Source organism: Leucoraja erinacea, chromosome 22 (assembly GCF_028641065.1).
Source record: "Leucoraja erinacea ecotype New England chromosome 22, Leri_hhj_1, whole genome shotgun sequence".
Lineage (NCBI taxonomy): Eukaryota > Metazoa > Chordata > Chondrichthyes > Rajiformes > Rajidae > Leucoraja > Leucoraja erinaceus.
The window spans coordinates 28,696,795-28,714,939 of record NC_073398.1 but is presented as its reverse complement, the minus strand read 5'-3'; the positions used below and the strand labels follow the sequence as shown (position 1 = coordinate 28,714,939).

At 41.5% G+C, this 18,145-nt stretch overlaps 1 protein-coding gene across 2 annotated transcripts in view; it reads left to right on the top strand.

The window, feature by feature from the left end:
• klhdc10 (kelch domain containing 10) overlaps nt 1–17,887 on the top strand; it is a 32,851-nt gene extending 14,964 nt beyond the window's left edge. For both annotated transcript variants that reach the window (XM_055653350.1, XM_055653352.1), the window contains 7 exons: nt 1,602–1,756; nt 3,549–3,697; nt 5,269–5,353; nt 9,216–9,282; nt 10,577–10,624; nt 11,766–11,905; nt 13,546–17,887. In XM_055653350.1, coding sequence (XP_055509325.1) covers nt 1,602–1,756; nt 3,549–3,697; nt 5,269–5,353; nt 9,216–9,282; nt 10,577–10,624; nt 11,766–11,905; nt 13,546–13,755 — 854 coding nt within the window. In that variant the 3' untranslated portion in view covers nt 13,756–17,887. The remainder of the gene's footprint in view (nt 1–1,601; nt 1,757–3,548; nt 3,698–5,268; nt 5,354–9,215; nt 9,283–10,576; nt 10,625–11,765; nt 11,906–13,545) is intronic.
• Nucleotides 17,888–18,145: the final 258 nt, after the last annotated feature.

Below are 18,145 nucleotides of genomic sequence, written 5' to 3'. Positions count from 1 at the left end.
GTATGGCCCAGCAGCAACTCAATAGCGTCTGGAGACCTGGGCCCGACCTTGACCACGGACAAAACGCAGGCCTGCACACAACGCAACACCACCGTTGCCGAGAATGTTAATAGCGAGTGACCAATGACCTGGGCATGCGCAGTCGGAATACCGAACTCGCTTATTGTTGTAACCTTTCATTGTTTTCTCCTATATATCTATGGTGCCTGTGATATTTGTCGTGACCTGTCGCTGTGGTATGCCTCATTCTTGCCCCATTGTCCTTAATTTTTGATTTGTTTTTTCTCTGGTGACTATCTTGCATTGACTGACATTAGTTTTGCTCTTTCCACAATTAGAAACTGCGTCCTCATAATTAAAATTCTGAAATATTTCAAAAACTTCAAATATATTGTCCTTTAGAGGAAATGAACCCAGGAGGCTGATCCTTTGCTAATTCTTATACATTGGCAGTTCTGCATCATTAGGACATAGTACAGCACAAGAACAGGCCCTTTGGCCCACAATGTCTGTGCCGAACATGATGCCAAGACCAACTCTTATCTGGCTGCACATAATCATATTTAATAAAGAACTGCAGATGCTGGAAAAATCAAAGGTAGACAAAAATGCTGGAGAAACTCAGCGGGTGAGGCTGCATCTATGGAGCGAAGGAATAGGTACGATATGTTTTAAAAAGAACTGCAGATGCTGGGATGTATGAAGAAGAGTCTCAACCCGAAACGTCACCTATACCTTCGCTCCATATTCCTTGTCTCACCCGCTGAGTTTCTCCAGCATTTTTGTCTACCTGCACATGATCGTGTTAGTTTAGTAAGACTTTCTACCGCCTATATTTCTACTTTCTCTATAGAATTAATTCTTGTTTCATTAGTGTTTTTTTTCTTGCTGTTCTGCTGCATTCACAACTTTTTTTTTAAATATACTCATTACTTTGCTTCCCTGACCGACATTATTTTTTCCAAGAGTGTCATCTCTTATAGGTTGTAGTCCTTTGTGTCGACTTGCATTTTAGTGTTTGATCAGTCTATATCCAATTCATTAATGTGATCTTGCCACTAATCCATGTGGGACCCACTTTCTATTACTGTTTTGAATAGATGTGTTTCATCCTTGCAGTCAGCTTGTTATTCGGTAAGCTTCTCGTCCTCTGAGTATACATGTTCTGACCTTGTTCATTATTGTGTAAACAATGCCAGGGGATATGATAAACCAGTACCTCAGTTTAAAAAAAAATCTCACGAGCAGGAGAAAGAGCAACAATAGTTCTATGTGGGTGCAGGTTCTGTACGTTTAGGGTCTAGTTGTATATGGGTGTGGAGGGGTGGTGGTTAAGAGTTTAAATATTAATGTGTTTGCAGAGTGAGATATTTGGTACGCTTGGTTATACCTGGGTATGAATCCATCAAAGCACCAAGCATGACTCCTCTCGATTTAATCAGTGTGCTTTCTGGTACATTTTTAGGATAGGTTAGGTACAGATCTCTGGAGTAGGCAATCTGTTACTCGGTACAGAATAGGGATTCCATTAATTTGAGAAGTTATGACCTGTTTATGATGAGTACTAAGATGTAGCAATGTTAATATTGTTTACCTTCCAGTTGCTTTACATGGTAATAACTTGTTGGTGTTTGGAGGCACCGGCGTCCCTTTTGGCGAGAGCAGTGGGAATGATGTTCACGTGTGCAACGTTAACTACAAACGGTGGGCACTACTTAATTGTCGAGGGAAGAAACCCAGCCGCATCTATGGGCAGGTCAGTGTCTCGCAGTCATTGAATGATTATTGAAATAGCAAGCAATACTATTCATTCTTTCCTCCTATCCTTTCCAAAGTATCTCCCCCTCATCAGTTAAAAGGGTACCCGTATCCTCTTACTCTGGCTCCCAGCATGTATCTTGCCAATAGTAATCTTATAGTTTTAATCTTCAATTGATGAAGATTTATTATTTGCTTATTTGTTGTACATTTTACAACTGTACAAATTAGATTGCTATCTCTTTCCTCTAAATTGTTCCAAATTAACATGCAGAATGTAATTGCTGGAGTTTGTCTGATTGTGATGGCCAGTCTAGTAATTTCCCACAGTGAAACAAGGCCAGAAATAACAGAGGGGTTTGGAAGCATAATCTGTTCTTGGTTTGCTGTCCTGCAACTATTTACAGTGCCCTCCATAATGTTTGGGACACAGACCCATCATTTATTTATTTGCCTCTGTACTCCACAATTTGAGATTTGTAATAGAAAAAAAATCACATGTGGTTAAAGTGCACATTGTCAGATTTTAATTAAGGCCATTTTTATACATTTTGTTTTCACCATGTAGAAATTCTACAAAATCTACAAAGAAATTATGGTTACTAAATATATGGAGATTGGCGATAAGTGGGCAAAATTAGAGCACATGGTATTGAGGATAGGGTACTGACATGGATAGAAAATTGGTTGGCAGACAGGAAACAGAGTAGGGATTAACTGGTCCCTTTCAGAATGGCAGGCAGTGATTGGTGGGGTACCGCAAGACTCGGTGCTGGGACCACAGCTATTTACAATATACATTAATGATTTAGATGAAGGGATTAAACACAAATTACATACAAAAGCACATAAATTACATACAAAAGCACAATACATGGTTTAAGATCAAGAATTTAAAAAAATCAGTGTCGTACAACGAGACAACTATACCAATGTCTCCACAACTGGGATTGGTAGCATGTAGTGCTAAACCTTATGTTTGATAAGTATTGACTCCTGCAGCCACACATTTCACTTGCACTACACCATCTGGGTCTCTTAAGTAATATTCTCATGTCATCATTATAAGCCACTTTAAGTCTCTGTAAGCTTGCTTTTCTGTAGTTTGACCGCAGGTGTGCAGTATAGAGTGGTGCACAATATGCTCTGGACAGCTTCACTCCATCTGTACATGCACTAAACTTGCGTAAGAGAATGCTTGCTTGTGCACACATCATGCGGTGTTGCTTATAAATATCCTCATCTGTCAATTGTTCTGTAATAAAATGTCCAAGATATTTTACCTTATTAAAGACACTAAGATTATTATCAGACAATTTAAAATCAGGAAATGGAAGATTCGAAGGAAACATGTAGACAAATTGTGGCATTGTGTCCATCGGTAGCACAGAACTGATACCTACCTGTCTGATCAAGTGGCAACCTTTACTTTCTAACGAGACCAAGTATTACCTGTCCAATATCACCTACATAATACATATTGAGCAGCTTTGTCGTCTTTTCTGCAACTGAAGTTTAAGTACATTCTCCTATTAATTTGCACCTGGAACTGTTTTGCTACACTAGCACTTTGCATTTTGATTCTGGATTTATCCACCAATGCCAACAACATTGTTAAAATTTTCCATTTCCAAGCTTGCCTTTTCTAAGCTTCCAATTTTGTACAATTCAAATGGGAGAAATACAAAATAACATAACCTTGGGAACGGGAACCTTCATCCATGGTAAATCAGCTACCATTTGGAGAACTGTCTTAGTTGTTCATCTCTCTCTTTGCTATTAACTTCCAGGCAATGGTGATCATAAATGGTTACCTGTACATATTTGGTGGGACAACAGGTTATGTTTACAACACAGACTTACACCGACTAGACCTTACGGCTCGAGAATGGATACAGCTGAAACCAAATAACCCTCCTAGTGACTTACCAGAAGAAAGGTGAGCAACAGTAGAACACTTTCTGCTCTGGCAGCTCCCAAGATCAAATAACATATGCGAGCCTCTGATATTGTTGGGATTGGATACAACTGTAATGGTATTGTTAATCTCTATTTAAAGAAAAGGCGATGAAGTAACATTTTTATCATTGGACGATGGCCACATAAATCCAGCATGTCTTTGCACTGATCCATTAAGCAGTTTAAGGTACCCTCCTCCCTGATTTTTGGACGGAGATAGCAATGGATGTTCTAGTTTTGGTTTGCATAGAACAGGATGTTGAAGGCGACTTGTGTTTGCATTGGGTTTTCAACCCACAATGAAGTACAGTATCCACCTGATAGTTGCAAAGATAGCATGACTAATGTTATTAAAGGTGAGATAGGGTACACATGAGGAAGGGGTTACAGCTTTATGAAGTAGAAGAGAACCTCAAATTGTATACAAAAAATAAAATTAACTTGACATTTCATTACTTTCTGTTAAATATACTAGATGCTGTCTATTTTGGTTTAATTTTGTCTCACTTTTTTCTACTCCATGCTTGTGAAATGCTCCATACATTGGAGGTTTGCTAGTTATCGGAGAGGCCTTGGGTTATCTACAGTTGAGAATGATTTTGTTCTTTGCCAGGTGGCTGGCTTTGACTCTCTTAACTTCTATTGCCAAATTGAATTTCTTGTTTGCTTCTTGCTGTTAGTTAAACGGGTGCTTTTGGGAACTGCTAATGTATCAAATGATGCTAGGGTGGGATCAAGATTAAGAGCCTGATTAAGACGGTCTCTCCACCTACCCCCCCCCTTCCCCCCATTTTCCATTTTGCACTTTGTACATTGATATCCTTGAATTGTGGATATCAGCAAACTTGGAAACGTAACAGATTTCAGTAGGCCATTGACGGACAAATGGACTGGCACGCGGCACATTAAATTTATCACAGTAAAGTATGAAGTTTTGGTGGGAAGGATAAATAATGACTATTTTAAAGGCGTGTAGAAATTGATCCAGAAATGTACAACACAATTTTTGTGGCTAAAAAATGTTTCTATAGCATAAAGGCCTTTTATTGTTGGAAAGCAAGGAAGTCATGTTAAGCCTTTGGTATTTTGTTCAGTTCTAGGCACCAGATTTCATGAAGGATGTTGAGAAATTGAGATGGGAGCAGCAGTGATTTACTAGACTGGTGCTAGGAATGAGGGACCAGTTATTTGGAGCGACTGTTGAAGCAACAGTTGTTTTCTCTTGTATCTTCATCTGAAAGTGTACATTTCCAGCAGTGCAACAGCATGGTATTGGATGTGTTACATTTAAAAAATGTAACATTTTTCCTGTTGTCTCAAGGTAGAATTCCCAATCAAATGAACATGCAAGTTCGTTGAGGGAGCTCAAAGCCTAAAAAAGCACTCCTAGGAATGGGAGAATGGGCAGGAACCTAAAGGTTGACCATGGGTGTATGAACAGAGGAAGTTGCAGAAGTCTTTTGCGGACAAGAGGAGAACATTAAGTTAGGACGTACCAAGGTCTTGGAAGTACACTCAAATAAGTATGTTTGGGACAATTTGTGTTTTCAGGTACCGACATGAAATTGCGCACGATGGACAGAGGATATATATACTGGGTGGGGGAACATCATGGACAACCTATCCACTAGATAAGGTAGGGGATATCAACAACACTCAGTCCTGAGAGGAGAGTGGGGGGTTGTGTGTAAGAATTGGTGGGAAAATAAATTTGTAGGTTTTCAAAATGTCTTCATTAGCTGATTTTTGTAAGGAATATATGGTAAACGTTTGTGGAGGACGTCAGACAGGTCTTGATGTGTTGATCTTTATTCGGAGGAGAGCTGTGGCGGTCATAAGTATGGGAAGTCTTGCTTGGATCACTCCGAGATCTGTATCAAACTAACATCTAGAACAGAACAAGTTGGGCTCTGGTGAGGTAATAATTAAATCCTCCCAGATGCCAGATGTGAGCTGGAGTAGTGCCAGATCAATAATCATTTGCATGTTGCTACCTATCGACACAGTAGAATGGACCTAAATTTTTACTGTTTTAGTAGGTTTTATAACTATGTATCTATATACTATTAAAAGTCTTGTCGTGTGTGTGTGTTCGTATCTATGCTAAAACCGTCCTCGGTAGCGCAACAATTTTTTGCAGAACCATGCTCAGCTTGTTCACGTTGTCGCCCTTGTCAAGTTTCCTTCTGATTTGATGTTATATTTCACGTTATTGATAGTTAAAGGTTTATAAAATCCAACTTTAAAAAGATTTTTACAGTTAAATCCTTGCAGTCCAAGTTTACAATAAACTTCCATACAAAGTTGCAATCCAGGAACACTCTGCTTCCACCACGTTGTCACCTGAATGGAATCTCAGTCCTCTGAGATTTGCAACAATGTTGCCATCATGGAACACTTACTCCTGCTTCTGCAGCACATGAGGGGGGGGGGGGGGCAAGGGAAGTGGGTGCTGGGGGAGGCAGGGGAGTGGTGGAATCTTGCGTTGGGGAACAGGTTGCGTTGGGGGATCAGGCCTCCCGTGGGGGCTATGGGTGAGTGGTGGAATATTGCGTTGGGGGAACGGGTTGTGTTGGGGGACCAGGCCTCCCGTGTGACAGGGACCTAACAGGTCGCACTTGGTCAAGTATACTATTAAAAGTCTCGACTTGTTTCTATATATACAGTGGCTTGCAAAAGTTTTCATACCCCTTGAACTTTTCCACATTTTGTCACATGACAACCACAAACATAAATGTATTTTATTGGGATTTTATGTGATAGACCAACACAAAGTGGTGCATAATTGTGAAGTGGAAGGAGAATGATACATGGTTTTCAAATTTTTTTACAAATAAAAAACTGAAAAGTGTGGCGTGCAAATGTATTCAGCCCCCGAGTCAATACTTTGTAGAACCACCCATCGCTGCAATTACAGCTGCAAGTCTTTTGGGGGTATGTCTCTACCAGCTTTGCACATCTAGAGACTGAAATTTTTGCCCATTCTTCTTTGCAAAATAGCTCAAGCTCAGTCAGATTGGATGGAGAGCGTCTGTGAACAGCAATTTTCAAGTCTTGCCAGAGATTCTCAATTGTATTTAGGTCTGGACTTTGACTGGGCCATTCTAACACATGAATATGCTTTGATCTAAACTATTCCATTGTAGCTCTGGCTGTATGTTTAGGGTCGTTGTCCTGCTGGAAGGTGAACCTCTGCCCCAGTCTCAAGTCTTTTGCAGACTCAAACAGGTTTTCTTCCAAGATTGCCCTGTATTTGGCTCCATCCATCTTCCCATCTTTTCTGACCAGCTTCCCTGTCCCTGATGAAGAAAAGCATCCCCACAGCATAATGCTGCCACCACCATGTTTCACAGTGGGGATGGTGTGTTCAGGGTGATGTGCAGTGTTAGTTTTCTGCCACATGTAGCGTTTTGCATTTAGGCCAAAAACTTCAATTTTGGTCTCATCTGACCAGAGCACCTTCCTCCACATGTTTTCTGTGTACCCCACATGGCTTGTGGCAAACTGCAAACGGGACTTCTTATGGCTTTTTTCCAACAATGGCTTTCTTCTTGCCACTCTTCCATAAAGGCCCGATTTGTGGTGTGCACGACTAATAGTTGTCCTGTGGACAGATTCTCCCACCTGAGCTGTGGATCTCTGCAGCTCCTCCAGAATTACCATGGCTGCTTCTCTGTTCAATGCTCTCCTTGCCCGGCCTGTCAGTTTAGGTGGACGGCCATGTCTTGGTAGGTTTGCAGTTGTGCCATACTCTTTCCATTTTCGGATGATGGATTGAACAGTGCTCCATGAGATGTTCAAAGTTTGGGATATTTTTTTATAACCTCTCCTTGCTTTAAACTTCTCCACAACTTTATCCCTGACCTGTCTGATGTGTTCCTTGGGCTTCATGATGCTGTTTGTTCACTAATGTTCTCTAACAAACCTCTGAGGCCTTCACAGAACAGCTGTATTTATACTGAGATTAGATTACACACAAGTGGATTCTATTTACTAATTAGGTGACTTCTGAAGGCAATTGGTTGCACTGGATTTTATTTAGGGGTATCAGAGTAAAGGGGGCTGAATACTTTTGCATGCCACACTTTTCAGTTTTTTATTTGTAAAAAAATTTGAAAACCATGTATCATTTTCCTTCCACTTCACAATTATGCGCCACTTTGTGTTGGTCTATCACATAAAATCCCAATAAAACACATTTATGTTTGTGGTTGTAACGTGACAAAATGTGGAAAAGTTCAAGGGGTATGAATACTTTTGCAAGCCACTGTAGATATGTGAGTGTGCCTGATTGAGATTGTATCTACGCCAAAACGGTACACGGTAGCGCTAACATTTTTGAAGAACCTTACTCAGCTTTTTGCCGTCGTCGATCTTGTCAACTTTCCTTCAGATTTGATGTTATATTTCACAAGTTATTGATATTTAAAGTTTTTTAAAAAAGCCAACTTTAACAATATTTCTACTGTTAAAATCCTTCCTGCCAGCTTTCCACAAACTGCGATACAAAGTTGCAATTCAGGAACACTCAGTGCTTCCACCAACTTTTCACCTGAATGGGATATCAGTTCTCCACTTGACATTTGCAACAATGTTGGCATCATACAACACTTACTCCAGCTCCTGGCAGGACAGGAAGGAGAGGGTGAATTGGTATTGCAATTAGGGAAGTGCAATTGGATTTTTTTTTTTAAGTCCATTGCTGGGGGAGGCAGGGGAATGCTGAAATCTTACATTTGGCAATGGGTTGAGTTGGGGGACCATGCCTCCCGTGAGGGCTAAGGATTAATGGTGCAATATTGCGTTGGGGAACGGGTTGTATTGGTGGACCAGACCTCCCGTATGACAGGGACCCAAAGGGATCTAGTTGGTCTAGTTACAAATACAATGACATATGGACAAATGTAAAATAAGAGAAACAAAATAACAAGCAATAGTTACACAATAGATTTGCTCACCAAAGTAAATATAGTTTGCAGGAATGAGTCATAAAGGATGCAAGGAGAGTTTTAAAAACTGCTCTTTAGTTTGAACACAAATCAGTTTGGGGGGAGTTCCGTGTACCATGGGTACCATGTAATCCCGTGCTACCTGCTCCATGATCGGATAGTCGCCGACTAAACCGTCTCCCCCCCCACCTGGTTTGCCAGGTGAGGAGGGGGCTGCGGACCCCCAGCAGGACCAAAAATAAGACGTCAAAGGGCGGATGAGCTCCTAGTGAGCCAACGGCCATCCACACTTCAGTAGAAGTTGCGATCACTGTCGTACATAGCTTTGTAAGGTATCGTGGCCGTTGATGTTTTCAACAATGATGATGGAGTTCAGGGTACAGTTGGATGTTAAGCCTCTAGCATTTGATGAAGGAACTCAATAGAACAAATGGCCTTGGTATTCATGGATTTGGTCCATATTGACATGATCTATGCTAGATGAAATACAGGGAGGTGAGAAGGAACAGTACTTCCAAGGCATAAAGTCTGCATTTATTTAATTTTCAGATACATGCCTATAATCTGGAGACTAATACATGGGAGGAGATACAAACAAGACCGCAGGAGAGAACGGGCAAGTTTGGAATGTACCTTTTTCTAATTAAACCAAATAGAACAGGAATAAAGAGCACTGCAGTTTTAAGGGCTTTTTTTTTTGCTCCAGGTCTTCTGCCCCTTCCTGCTAACACCCACCTGCCCACTCCCCTTCCATCCTCTCCAACAACAAACCCCTCATTGTTTGGTTTTTAGTTCACACATGTGCTGGACACCACCAGAGCCACATCATCTCTCAGCTTTCAGTCTCTGCCGGAGCCTTAAAGCAGTTAGTGAGAGATGGGTGATTTCACAGTCACTTTGCTCAAGATCAGAGGTATAGATTTAAAAAATGGAACTATTAAAGGAAATTAAAACCACTTAGACAAAAATTGCTGGAGTAACTCAGCGGGACAGGCAGCATGTCTCGGTAGGATTGGGTGATGTTTTGGGTTGAGACCCTTTTTCAAACGTCACCCATTCCTTCTATCCAGAAATGCTGAATTACTCCAGCATTTTGTGTCTATCTTCGGTTTAAACCAGCATCTGCAGTTCCTTCCTATAAATTAAAACTACACAGTAGAATTGTCTGCTTTACCTCCTCTGTGAAACATCTTCAATTCTCGGCTTTTAAATGTTAAAACCTGCAACAATTACTTGTGAAACTCAAAGAAGATATTAATTTCCCTTTGTAGATTCAAATTATTTTTAAAAGGGCATTGAACCACTGAGGATGGGAGGGTTTATGGATAGAACCTAGAGGCCTTTAAAAAGCTGGGTTTTGAGAAGATTCTTATCGAGGAGGAATTGGGATCTTGCTGAGAACGGTGAGATGAGGCAGTTGCTGGCATTGTTGCCATTGATTGGGTTTGAAGGAGATGAGCGAATGGACAAATGGAGCAGCAGGAGTCACAGGTTCCAGGAAGTTGCAGAGATTGTGGTTCAAGACTAGGGAAGAACTTGAAGAGGGCAAATTTGAATCAACAGACTATGGGTGTTTTTTTTACATGGAAGATGATGCGGCTGACGTTACTTTTGTCAAATTATTGGCAGAGGTGAGTTATCTGCAGTTGTACTTGTGTGGTTGTGGTGGAATCCTTCATGGACTTTTTTTGCTGCAAATAGTTTTGTGTGGTTTCGTGCATGAGTCGGGGAGAATAAAAATGGGATTGGTGAAAAATAGGCGCTTAATAGTCAGCATGGACCTAATCGTCTTGCAGCCTGCTCTATGTTGTAGAACTCTACTCTGGTTACAGTTAATTTCTTGTCCCTCTCCCATTTTCTTCATCATCATAGCCAGATCCTAACCAGTTTGGGTTTTTTTTTAACTCCAGGTTTCCCAGCACCTCGAAGATGTCATAGCTGTGTACAAATAGGACATGGTAAGTGAATATTTTCTGTCTTGTTAAACAATATTCCTTCCATGCTAATGTACTGGCTTCAGTGCCATGAGCTCTTGTGCAACAACATTCTATTGATACACAAAAATGCTGGAGAAACTCAGCGGGTGCAGCAGCATCTATGGAGCGAAGGAAATAGATGACGTTTCGGGCCGAAACCCTTCTTCAACATTCTATTGGTGCCTGTTTGCACCCCAAAAGCAATGCATCCACTGGTGCATTGCATGGCGTCAGAGGTCAGAGGCAGGAGAATGGGGTTAAGGGGGAGAGATAGATCAGCCATGATTGAATAGCATAAACTTAATGGGCTGAATGGCTTAATTCTGCTCCTATCACTTATGATCTTATGATCCACGTTCTTCATTATCCACCCTGCTTTGTTACACATCACGGGACTCTACTACATTTATTAAATACATTTTCTTTCAATCATAATATCATGATTACTCTGCTTAATTATGCTATGACTTTCCAAGCGTTCACTTGGCAGCAATTTTACACTTCCCTACTTTGGCTCCCTCCTTTCTTGCATGATTCTGTTACATTTGCTGTTCACTGGAAAAATTGACACTATGCTGTCTACTCTTCCTGATTACGGGCTGATTATTAATGGTCGATCTGTCTTTGGCAAATGAGCAGCTATTCTGCATTTCATTTTTACTGCCTGGAGCAGAATACTTGATCACCGGAAACAATTAAGTTTTCGAATGAAGCTTTTCTTTGTGTGGCTCAGTGGTGCGCTCTGAATCAGAAGATCACTGGTTCCAACGTCTTCTAATACTGAGGAAATCCAACACCATCAGAGACACTGTTGTTTAGCTGTGATGTTAAATTGTGACCCTGTCTAAACTTGAGTGGTGTAAGGGCCAGAAGGCACTGTTTTGAAGATGAGCAGGATTGTTCTTGAAGGCCAACATTTATTACTTAGTCAGCATCACCAACACTATGATATGTGTGGGCATTTGCAATACATGTCTTGCAGCTACATTTGTGTTGACTAAAACCTTTAGGGTACGATGATAACATTTGATTCTGGTTTCATCTCGTGTAAATATTGGGTTATTAATGTTTGGGTGATGATTCAGCACAAACTGCAACAACTTCATTTGATTATCTTTTGCAGATGTGTATGCATGTGGCGGATATAATGGCGAGGTGATACTTGGGGATCTGTGGAAGCTCAGTTTACAAAATTTCCAGTGGGTTAAACTGCCTGCAGAAATGCCTGAGCCAGCTTATTTCCACACTGCAGCAGTCACCCCGGTGAGTGAAGTTGGGTTTCATATTCTGAACCATACTTGCATTACCACTTTACTGGAGTCGGGTTTTAACATCACTACCACCAGCCCTTCCACTATCCTATGGGAATCACCGATATGAAATGGTGACGAGGAACTTTATGTTCCCTCTGATCAAAGGTCTTTTAGTTGACAATTAGCTTATTAATCTAATCTTAAAACGGAATACTTTTTGTTATGGCTCCTGGGCACTGACAGCTGCAGGCTGCAACAGTAGGATCTCCTCCTTGCACCCAATTTGGTGTTCTGTAATGTGTAGTTTTCCTTGCAGTGATCCTGTCTAAATGCGCTTTATTACAATAAAGACAGCATTGGAATACTCGGCAAGTCTGGATGCATTTGCGGAGAGCATTTCAGATTCCACCATTAGTTTGAAGAAGGGTCCCGACCTGAAATGTCGCCTGTCCATTTTCTCACAGATGCTGCCTGACCTGCTGAATTACTCCAGCACTTTGAATTCTGCTCCGAATTCCAGCATCTTGTATCATTAGTTTTTGATTTTCCAAGACATGCTACTGTCTTGGGCACCAAACCTACCAGCATTTGATCCAAGGTTACACTGGAGAAACTCAGCGGGTGCAGCAGCATCTATGGAGCGAAGGAAATAGGCAACGTTTTCGGGCCGAAACCCTTCTTCAGACTGATCGGGGGCGGGGGTGGGTGGGGACAAGAAAGGGAAAAGGAGGAGCCCGAAGGCTGGGGGATGGGAGGAGACAGCAGGGGGGCTGAGGAAGGGGAGGAGACGGCAAGGACTAACAAAATTGGGGAGAATTCGATGTTCATGCCCCCGGGGTGCAGACTCCCCAAACGGAATATGAGGTGCTGTTCCTCCAATTTCCGGTGCTGCTCGCTGTGGCCATGGAGGAGACCCAGGACAGAGAGGTCGGAGACTGAGTGGGAGGGGGAGTTGAAGTTCCAGTTTCCCTCAAATCCATTTGCAGGAGGTCACTAATCTATCCTGATGTCTGCATAAATCCTCAAGCCTTCGAGTGTGTAGAAAGGAACTGCAGATACCGAAGATTGACCCAAAGTGCTTGAAGAACCCAGTGGGTCAGGCAGCATCTCTGGAGAAAAAGAATGGGTGGTGTTTTGGGACAGGACGCTTCTTTAGACCCGAGAAGGGTTCTGAAGGAGACTCTTGACCTGAAATGTCACCCATCCACCCACCATCACTTGGATGCTGCCTGACCTGCTGAGTTACTCCAGCACTTTGCGTCTATCTTGCGTCATTGAGTTCACTGTCAAAAGCAGCAAGCAGGTTGAACCCGAGTGCTTGACCCTGCAGGACACCTTGAAGCTTGCCTTCATGGCAATCTACAGTTTCTGACCCTGCTATCTAATATCGTACTGTTACAAGTTACTTCTGAGTTTCTGCCTGGACCAGTCTGACCCTGATCACTGTTCCAAACTGTCTGCTTCATTCCTACAGCTACTGCAAGCTTTGCTCTCCAATCCAACTAAGTTGGAACAGGTGGGCATGGACTAGGGCAGCATTCTTCTGACCCAACATGTGAATGGGACTTGAATGAAAATCTTGCACTGAAATGCTGAAGTTGAATTTTGTTCTGGCCATAATGTTTTAGTCTTGCTCATGGTGTTTTACAGGCCGGCTGTATGTATGTACACGGTGGAGTTGTCAATATTCACGAGAACAAGCGGACTGATTCTCTCTATAAAATCTGGCTGGTGGTGCCCAGCCTATTTGAACTTTGTTGGGAGAGGTTACTGAAGAGCCTCCCACAAATAACACAGTTCTCAACGACACAGCTGCTCAACCTTGGACTTACACCAGGACTTGTGGAAAGACTTAAGTGACTGCTGGTGAGGATATGGAGAAACACACTTCTGCAATATGGGTGACGTTGGAGGAAGCTGCTGGGAAGAATTCTCCTCAAGGCCTTATCTGCCATAAGTGTTGGATGAATGTTAAATTTCTAAACATTCTGTCACTTTTTGCATCGTGCCACTGACTGAACCCAATTTTCCCTGGTCCTCAAGCCAAATTGGAACTTGCTTTAGAAATTGACTTTAAACTCTTCCTCGCCCCAAGGTTCCTCCAGTTTTCAGGTGCAGGTCAGCCTGCCGCTGAAAGGGGCTTTGCTTACAAGTCCAACAAATTTCCGTCCAGTTATTTGTCACAATTTGAGAGATATTGCTGGTGGCTGCTTTGCCTTCCCACATGCCAATTTCTTCCAAGAGCGTTGGATTCTGGCAGGTCTCTTTTTACTTTTTAATTCATACTTCACTTGCTCTCTGATTTGTACACGTCCAGTGTTTTCTGTCTTGATATTGGATTTTTACCTTTTTTCTCTGGTGCAACCCCCACCCCAAAAGGAGCTATAAGATCTTTGCCCCACCCTGTCATTTGGAAATGTATCTCAGCTTGGGGCATCCCCTTGCCACCAATCCACCTCGTTTTTTTAAATCTTCCTCCCTGCAAGAGCCAAAAATCCAGTGTCTGCCTTAAATGTTAAATCACCATGAATTCTTTTTGTAATCCTAAGGAATCTGATCCAATGCTACTGCGTGTCAATTGTGTGCTTGTTTCAGCTTTGCTGTTTTTGTTTAGTTTGCTGTTTTTGTGTGTGTGTGTGTATGTGATTTATTTTTATAATGTATTGTTCTCGTGTGGAGCAAAGGAAAAGAAATCCACTTTCACCCTAGGTTTAGGCTGCTTTATGGTGGCCTATGATTAGAATTTGATGGCAAATGAGTCTGAGTGAGTTGAGGGGGCTGCTCTATTTATTTAATGAGTAGGTGATCTGGGACCATTCAGTCCATGTCCAGATCCCCAACATTTAAACCAGACTAGGTAAGGAAGCTGGTGTGAATTAAGAAACCCAGGAGAAATCCTGGATGAAGAGTGGACAAAGCTTTCCATGTTGCCTTTTTCCCTTTTAATATGCTCTACCCCATTGCTATTTGCTTTGCTGAGATGCTGTTAGCTGCTTTGGGGGCAGTGCTTTTTTTTTTCTTCTCTCCCCTTCACTGTTTAGTGCTCTTCCACAATTCACATTGAAATTGCCTAATTTTTCCTTTTACAAATCTACTTATTCTTTTTTGTTTTGGACTGACTGGTCAGACACATTTCCACCTTATCCCATCCAACACAATTAGTGGAAGTAAGGTTGCATATACCTGTCCTTCAGTTTCAGCCTTCTGTTGTATCATGCCATGCTCTAATCTTATAGTTGGCTGGTCTACTCAATCTCACCTGTCAATAGTGCAGCACCTAAATAAAATAAATGAAGTACTGTCCTTTTATGGGTTCCTCTCTAATGAGCCTTTGTGGACAGTGAATATTTAGTTATGTAGTAAATCTGGTCACTGAAGGAGTTAAGATAAAAGATAATCCAAAGAATTATGTACATTAAGGGCAAAAGAGTAGCTAGAGAGGGAATAGGCCTCCTTAAAGATGAACAGGGTCGCCTGTGTGGAGCCACAACATGGGTAACGTATTGAATGAATAACTTTCCGTTATTTACTGTGGAGAAAGATGTGGATGGTAGGGAACTTGGATTACGTAACAGTGATGTCTTGACAAGAGTTCACATTGCACATTGCAGAAGAGGTGCTGGAAGTTTTAAAACACATTAAGGTAGATAAATACCTGATCATGTATATCCTAGGACATTGTGGGAAGCTCAGGAAGAAACTGCAGGACTCCTTGCAGAGATATCTGTCAGGGATCACCGCAGCCGAGGTGGTAGAAGACTGGAGGATGCCTAATGGTGTGCCTCTATTTAAGAAAGGGGTGCATGGAAAAAGCCTGGAAACTACAGACTTGCATCATTGGGTATGTTTGTAAGTGATTCTGAGAGACTGGATCTACACGTTGGAAAGACATGGGCTGATTACGGATAGTCAGAATATCTGTGGGAAATTGTTTCTCAAATTAGTTTTTTTTTTTTTTTAATCAAAAAAGTCAAGGAAAGAGCAATAAATGTTGTTCACAAGGTACTGCATGGTAGGCTGGTGTGTAAGGTTAGAATACATTGAATCCAGGGCGAGTTGGCCTATTAGATATAAAGTTGGCTTGAAAGAAACAGTGTGGTGATGGAGGATTGTTTTGCAGACTTGCAGCTTGTAACAAATGGTGTGCCTCGATTAAATTCCGGATGTGAATGTAGGTGGCATGATTAATAAGTTTGCAAATTAAATTGAAATTGATGGTTGTACTGGACTATCTACAATTAAAGCAGGATCTTGATCAACCGAACCACTGGGCTGGGGAATGACAGAGTTTAATTCCATGAAAGTGGGGACACAGGGTGCTGAAGGTGTTTGGTATGCATGCCTTTGTTGGTCAGGGCACTGGGATGCAATGTTACAGCTGTACAAAATGTTGGTAAGGTCATATTTGAAGCACTGTATACAGTTCTGGTTGCCTTGCTGTAGGAAGACTAACATGGAAAGCTCCCAAACTTGAGGAAGTTACTGGGATTTGCGGCTTTCAGTTGGAAAAGGCTGGGTCTTTTTTTCCCTGGAGCATTGGAGACCAAGGGCTGGCCCCCAAGAGACATCTAATGATGAGCATAGATAAGATGAACAGTCTTTTCCCCAAGTAGGGGAGTGTAAAACTAGAGGGCATGGACTTAAATGAGGAGAAAGATTTAAAAGTGACTTGAGGGCCAACTTTGAGGTGTGTACAGAGAATGAGTTGTCCGAGGAAGATGTGGAGTTTAATTATGACAACCAAGATACTTGGACAGGAAAGTGACTAGCAAAGATTGAGGGCTAGGAGCAGGTGGTTAGGCAATTTAGTTAGCTAAAGGGCCAGATTATATCCTGTTATTCTCTGCCCTCATTATCTTGCTCTTGGGTTTTGAATATTTGATATATTTAAACCTCAATGCTTGTATCACTCAGCTAGTTATCGACCCTGGAATGTCTTGTGAGCAGCTGGGTGTTTGTACCGTTAAACAATTAACACTCAACTCAATAATTGGGACCGCCGTAAATATAATGGTCTCCAGTCAGTGGAGCAGGGGAATCTAATCAACTATTTTGTCAAATGCCAATGTGAAAGTTAAATATTGGAATGGTACTAGTGCCTCTTGTTTAGACCCGTCTTCTGAAGGTAGCGATTAGCATTGAACTGTTTCTGCATTGATCTTGTCAGCAGTTGGCATCCTTGAACAGTGGAATCTTTTAATTAGCATTCAGTATTTTAATCTCTTACCAGAAGCTGAACTGAGCCGAGGCTCAAGAATCCCATTTTTTTAAATGATGGTATCGCCATAAAAGTGGGTCAGTCCCCTTTTTTAAATTGTTTGGGTGACCAGATTTAATTTTTTAAATCAAAGGTTTTCCCCCTTTTGTAAAGATTAATAAAAGCATGATTGAATCAATTGAATTGTTGCTACCTTTTTAAGTAGCACACATGGTCTTTCTACTTTAATTGTGCATGTATTTATGAAATGTGACAGTCACCTTTCAAATAGATAACACCCCTGCATATTACTTGTCTGGGGTGGGGTCCTTCTGCCTCAATGCCTAATTATCATTACAGGTAAAATAGATTGCCCCAGAACATGTGAGTGGGTACAAGTGTGATCCAATACTTAGCAAGGCTATCTTGCACCAGTTTTCAATATTGGCAGCTAAATTAGACATTCCACGGGGATTGAGATGGAGATTGTATATCATTGCAATTGAAGCAATGTATACCAATACTTACATTATGCAATTTGTTCATTTATATTTCATGGGGATATTCCTATCAGCATTTAAATGACAACTTGAATTTCCCATCCCATGTTGTGATTTTAAAATGTCCTTAATGTTTTGGTTAATGGCCTGGTGCTTACTGCTCAAATTTAAGCAGTAACCTTAGAGAACAAATGTGCTAATTGTGAATCAGTTCATTTACATGGTACAATTAAAACATGTTCAAAAGGTATCACTCAGCTGTGCAAATAAACTGGACTTGTATTGGACAAATCTCAATCAAGGCAGTTTAGATATCTCAAAACTGAAACATAACCATTTTAGTGTCATCTGCAAACTTAATCATGTCTTGTACGTTCTCATTTAAATCATTGATTATAGAAAACAAATGGCAATGGACCTGACACCAATCCCTGCGGTACACCACTAGGCACATGCCTCCAGTCCAAAAAAAACAACCTTCCACCATCACCCTCTGCGTCTTTCTATGTAGCCAATTTTCTACCCATTCAGCTATCTCTCCTTGGATCCCATG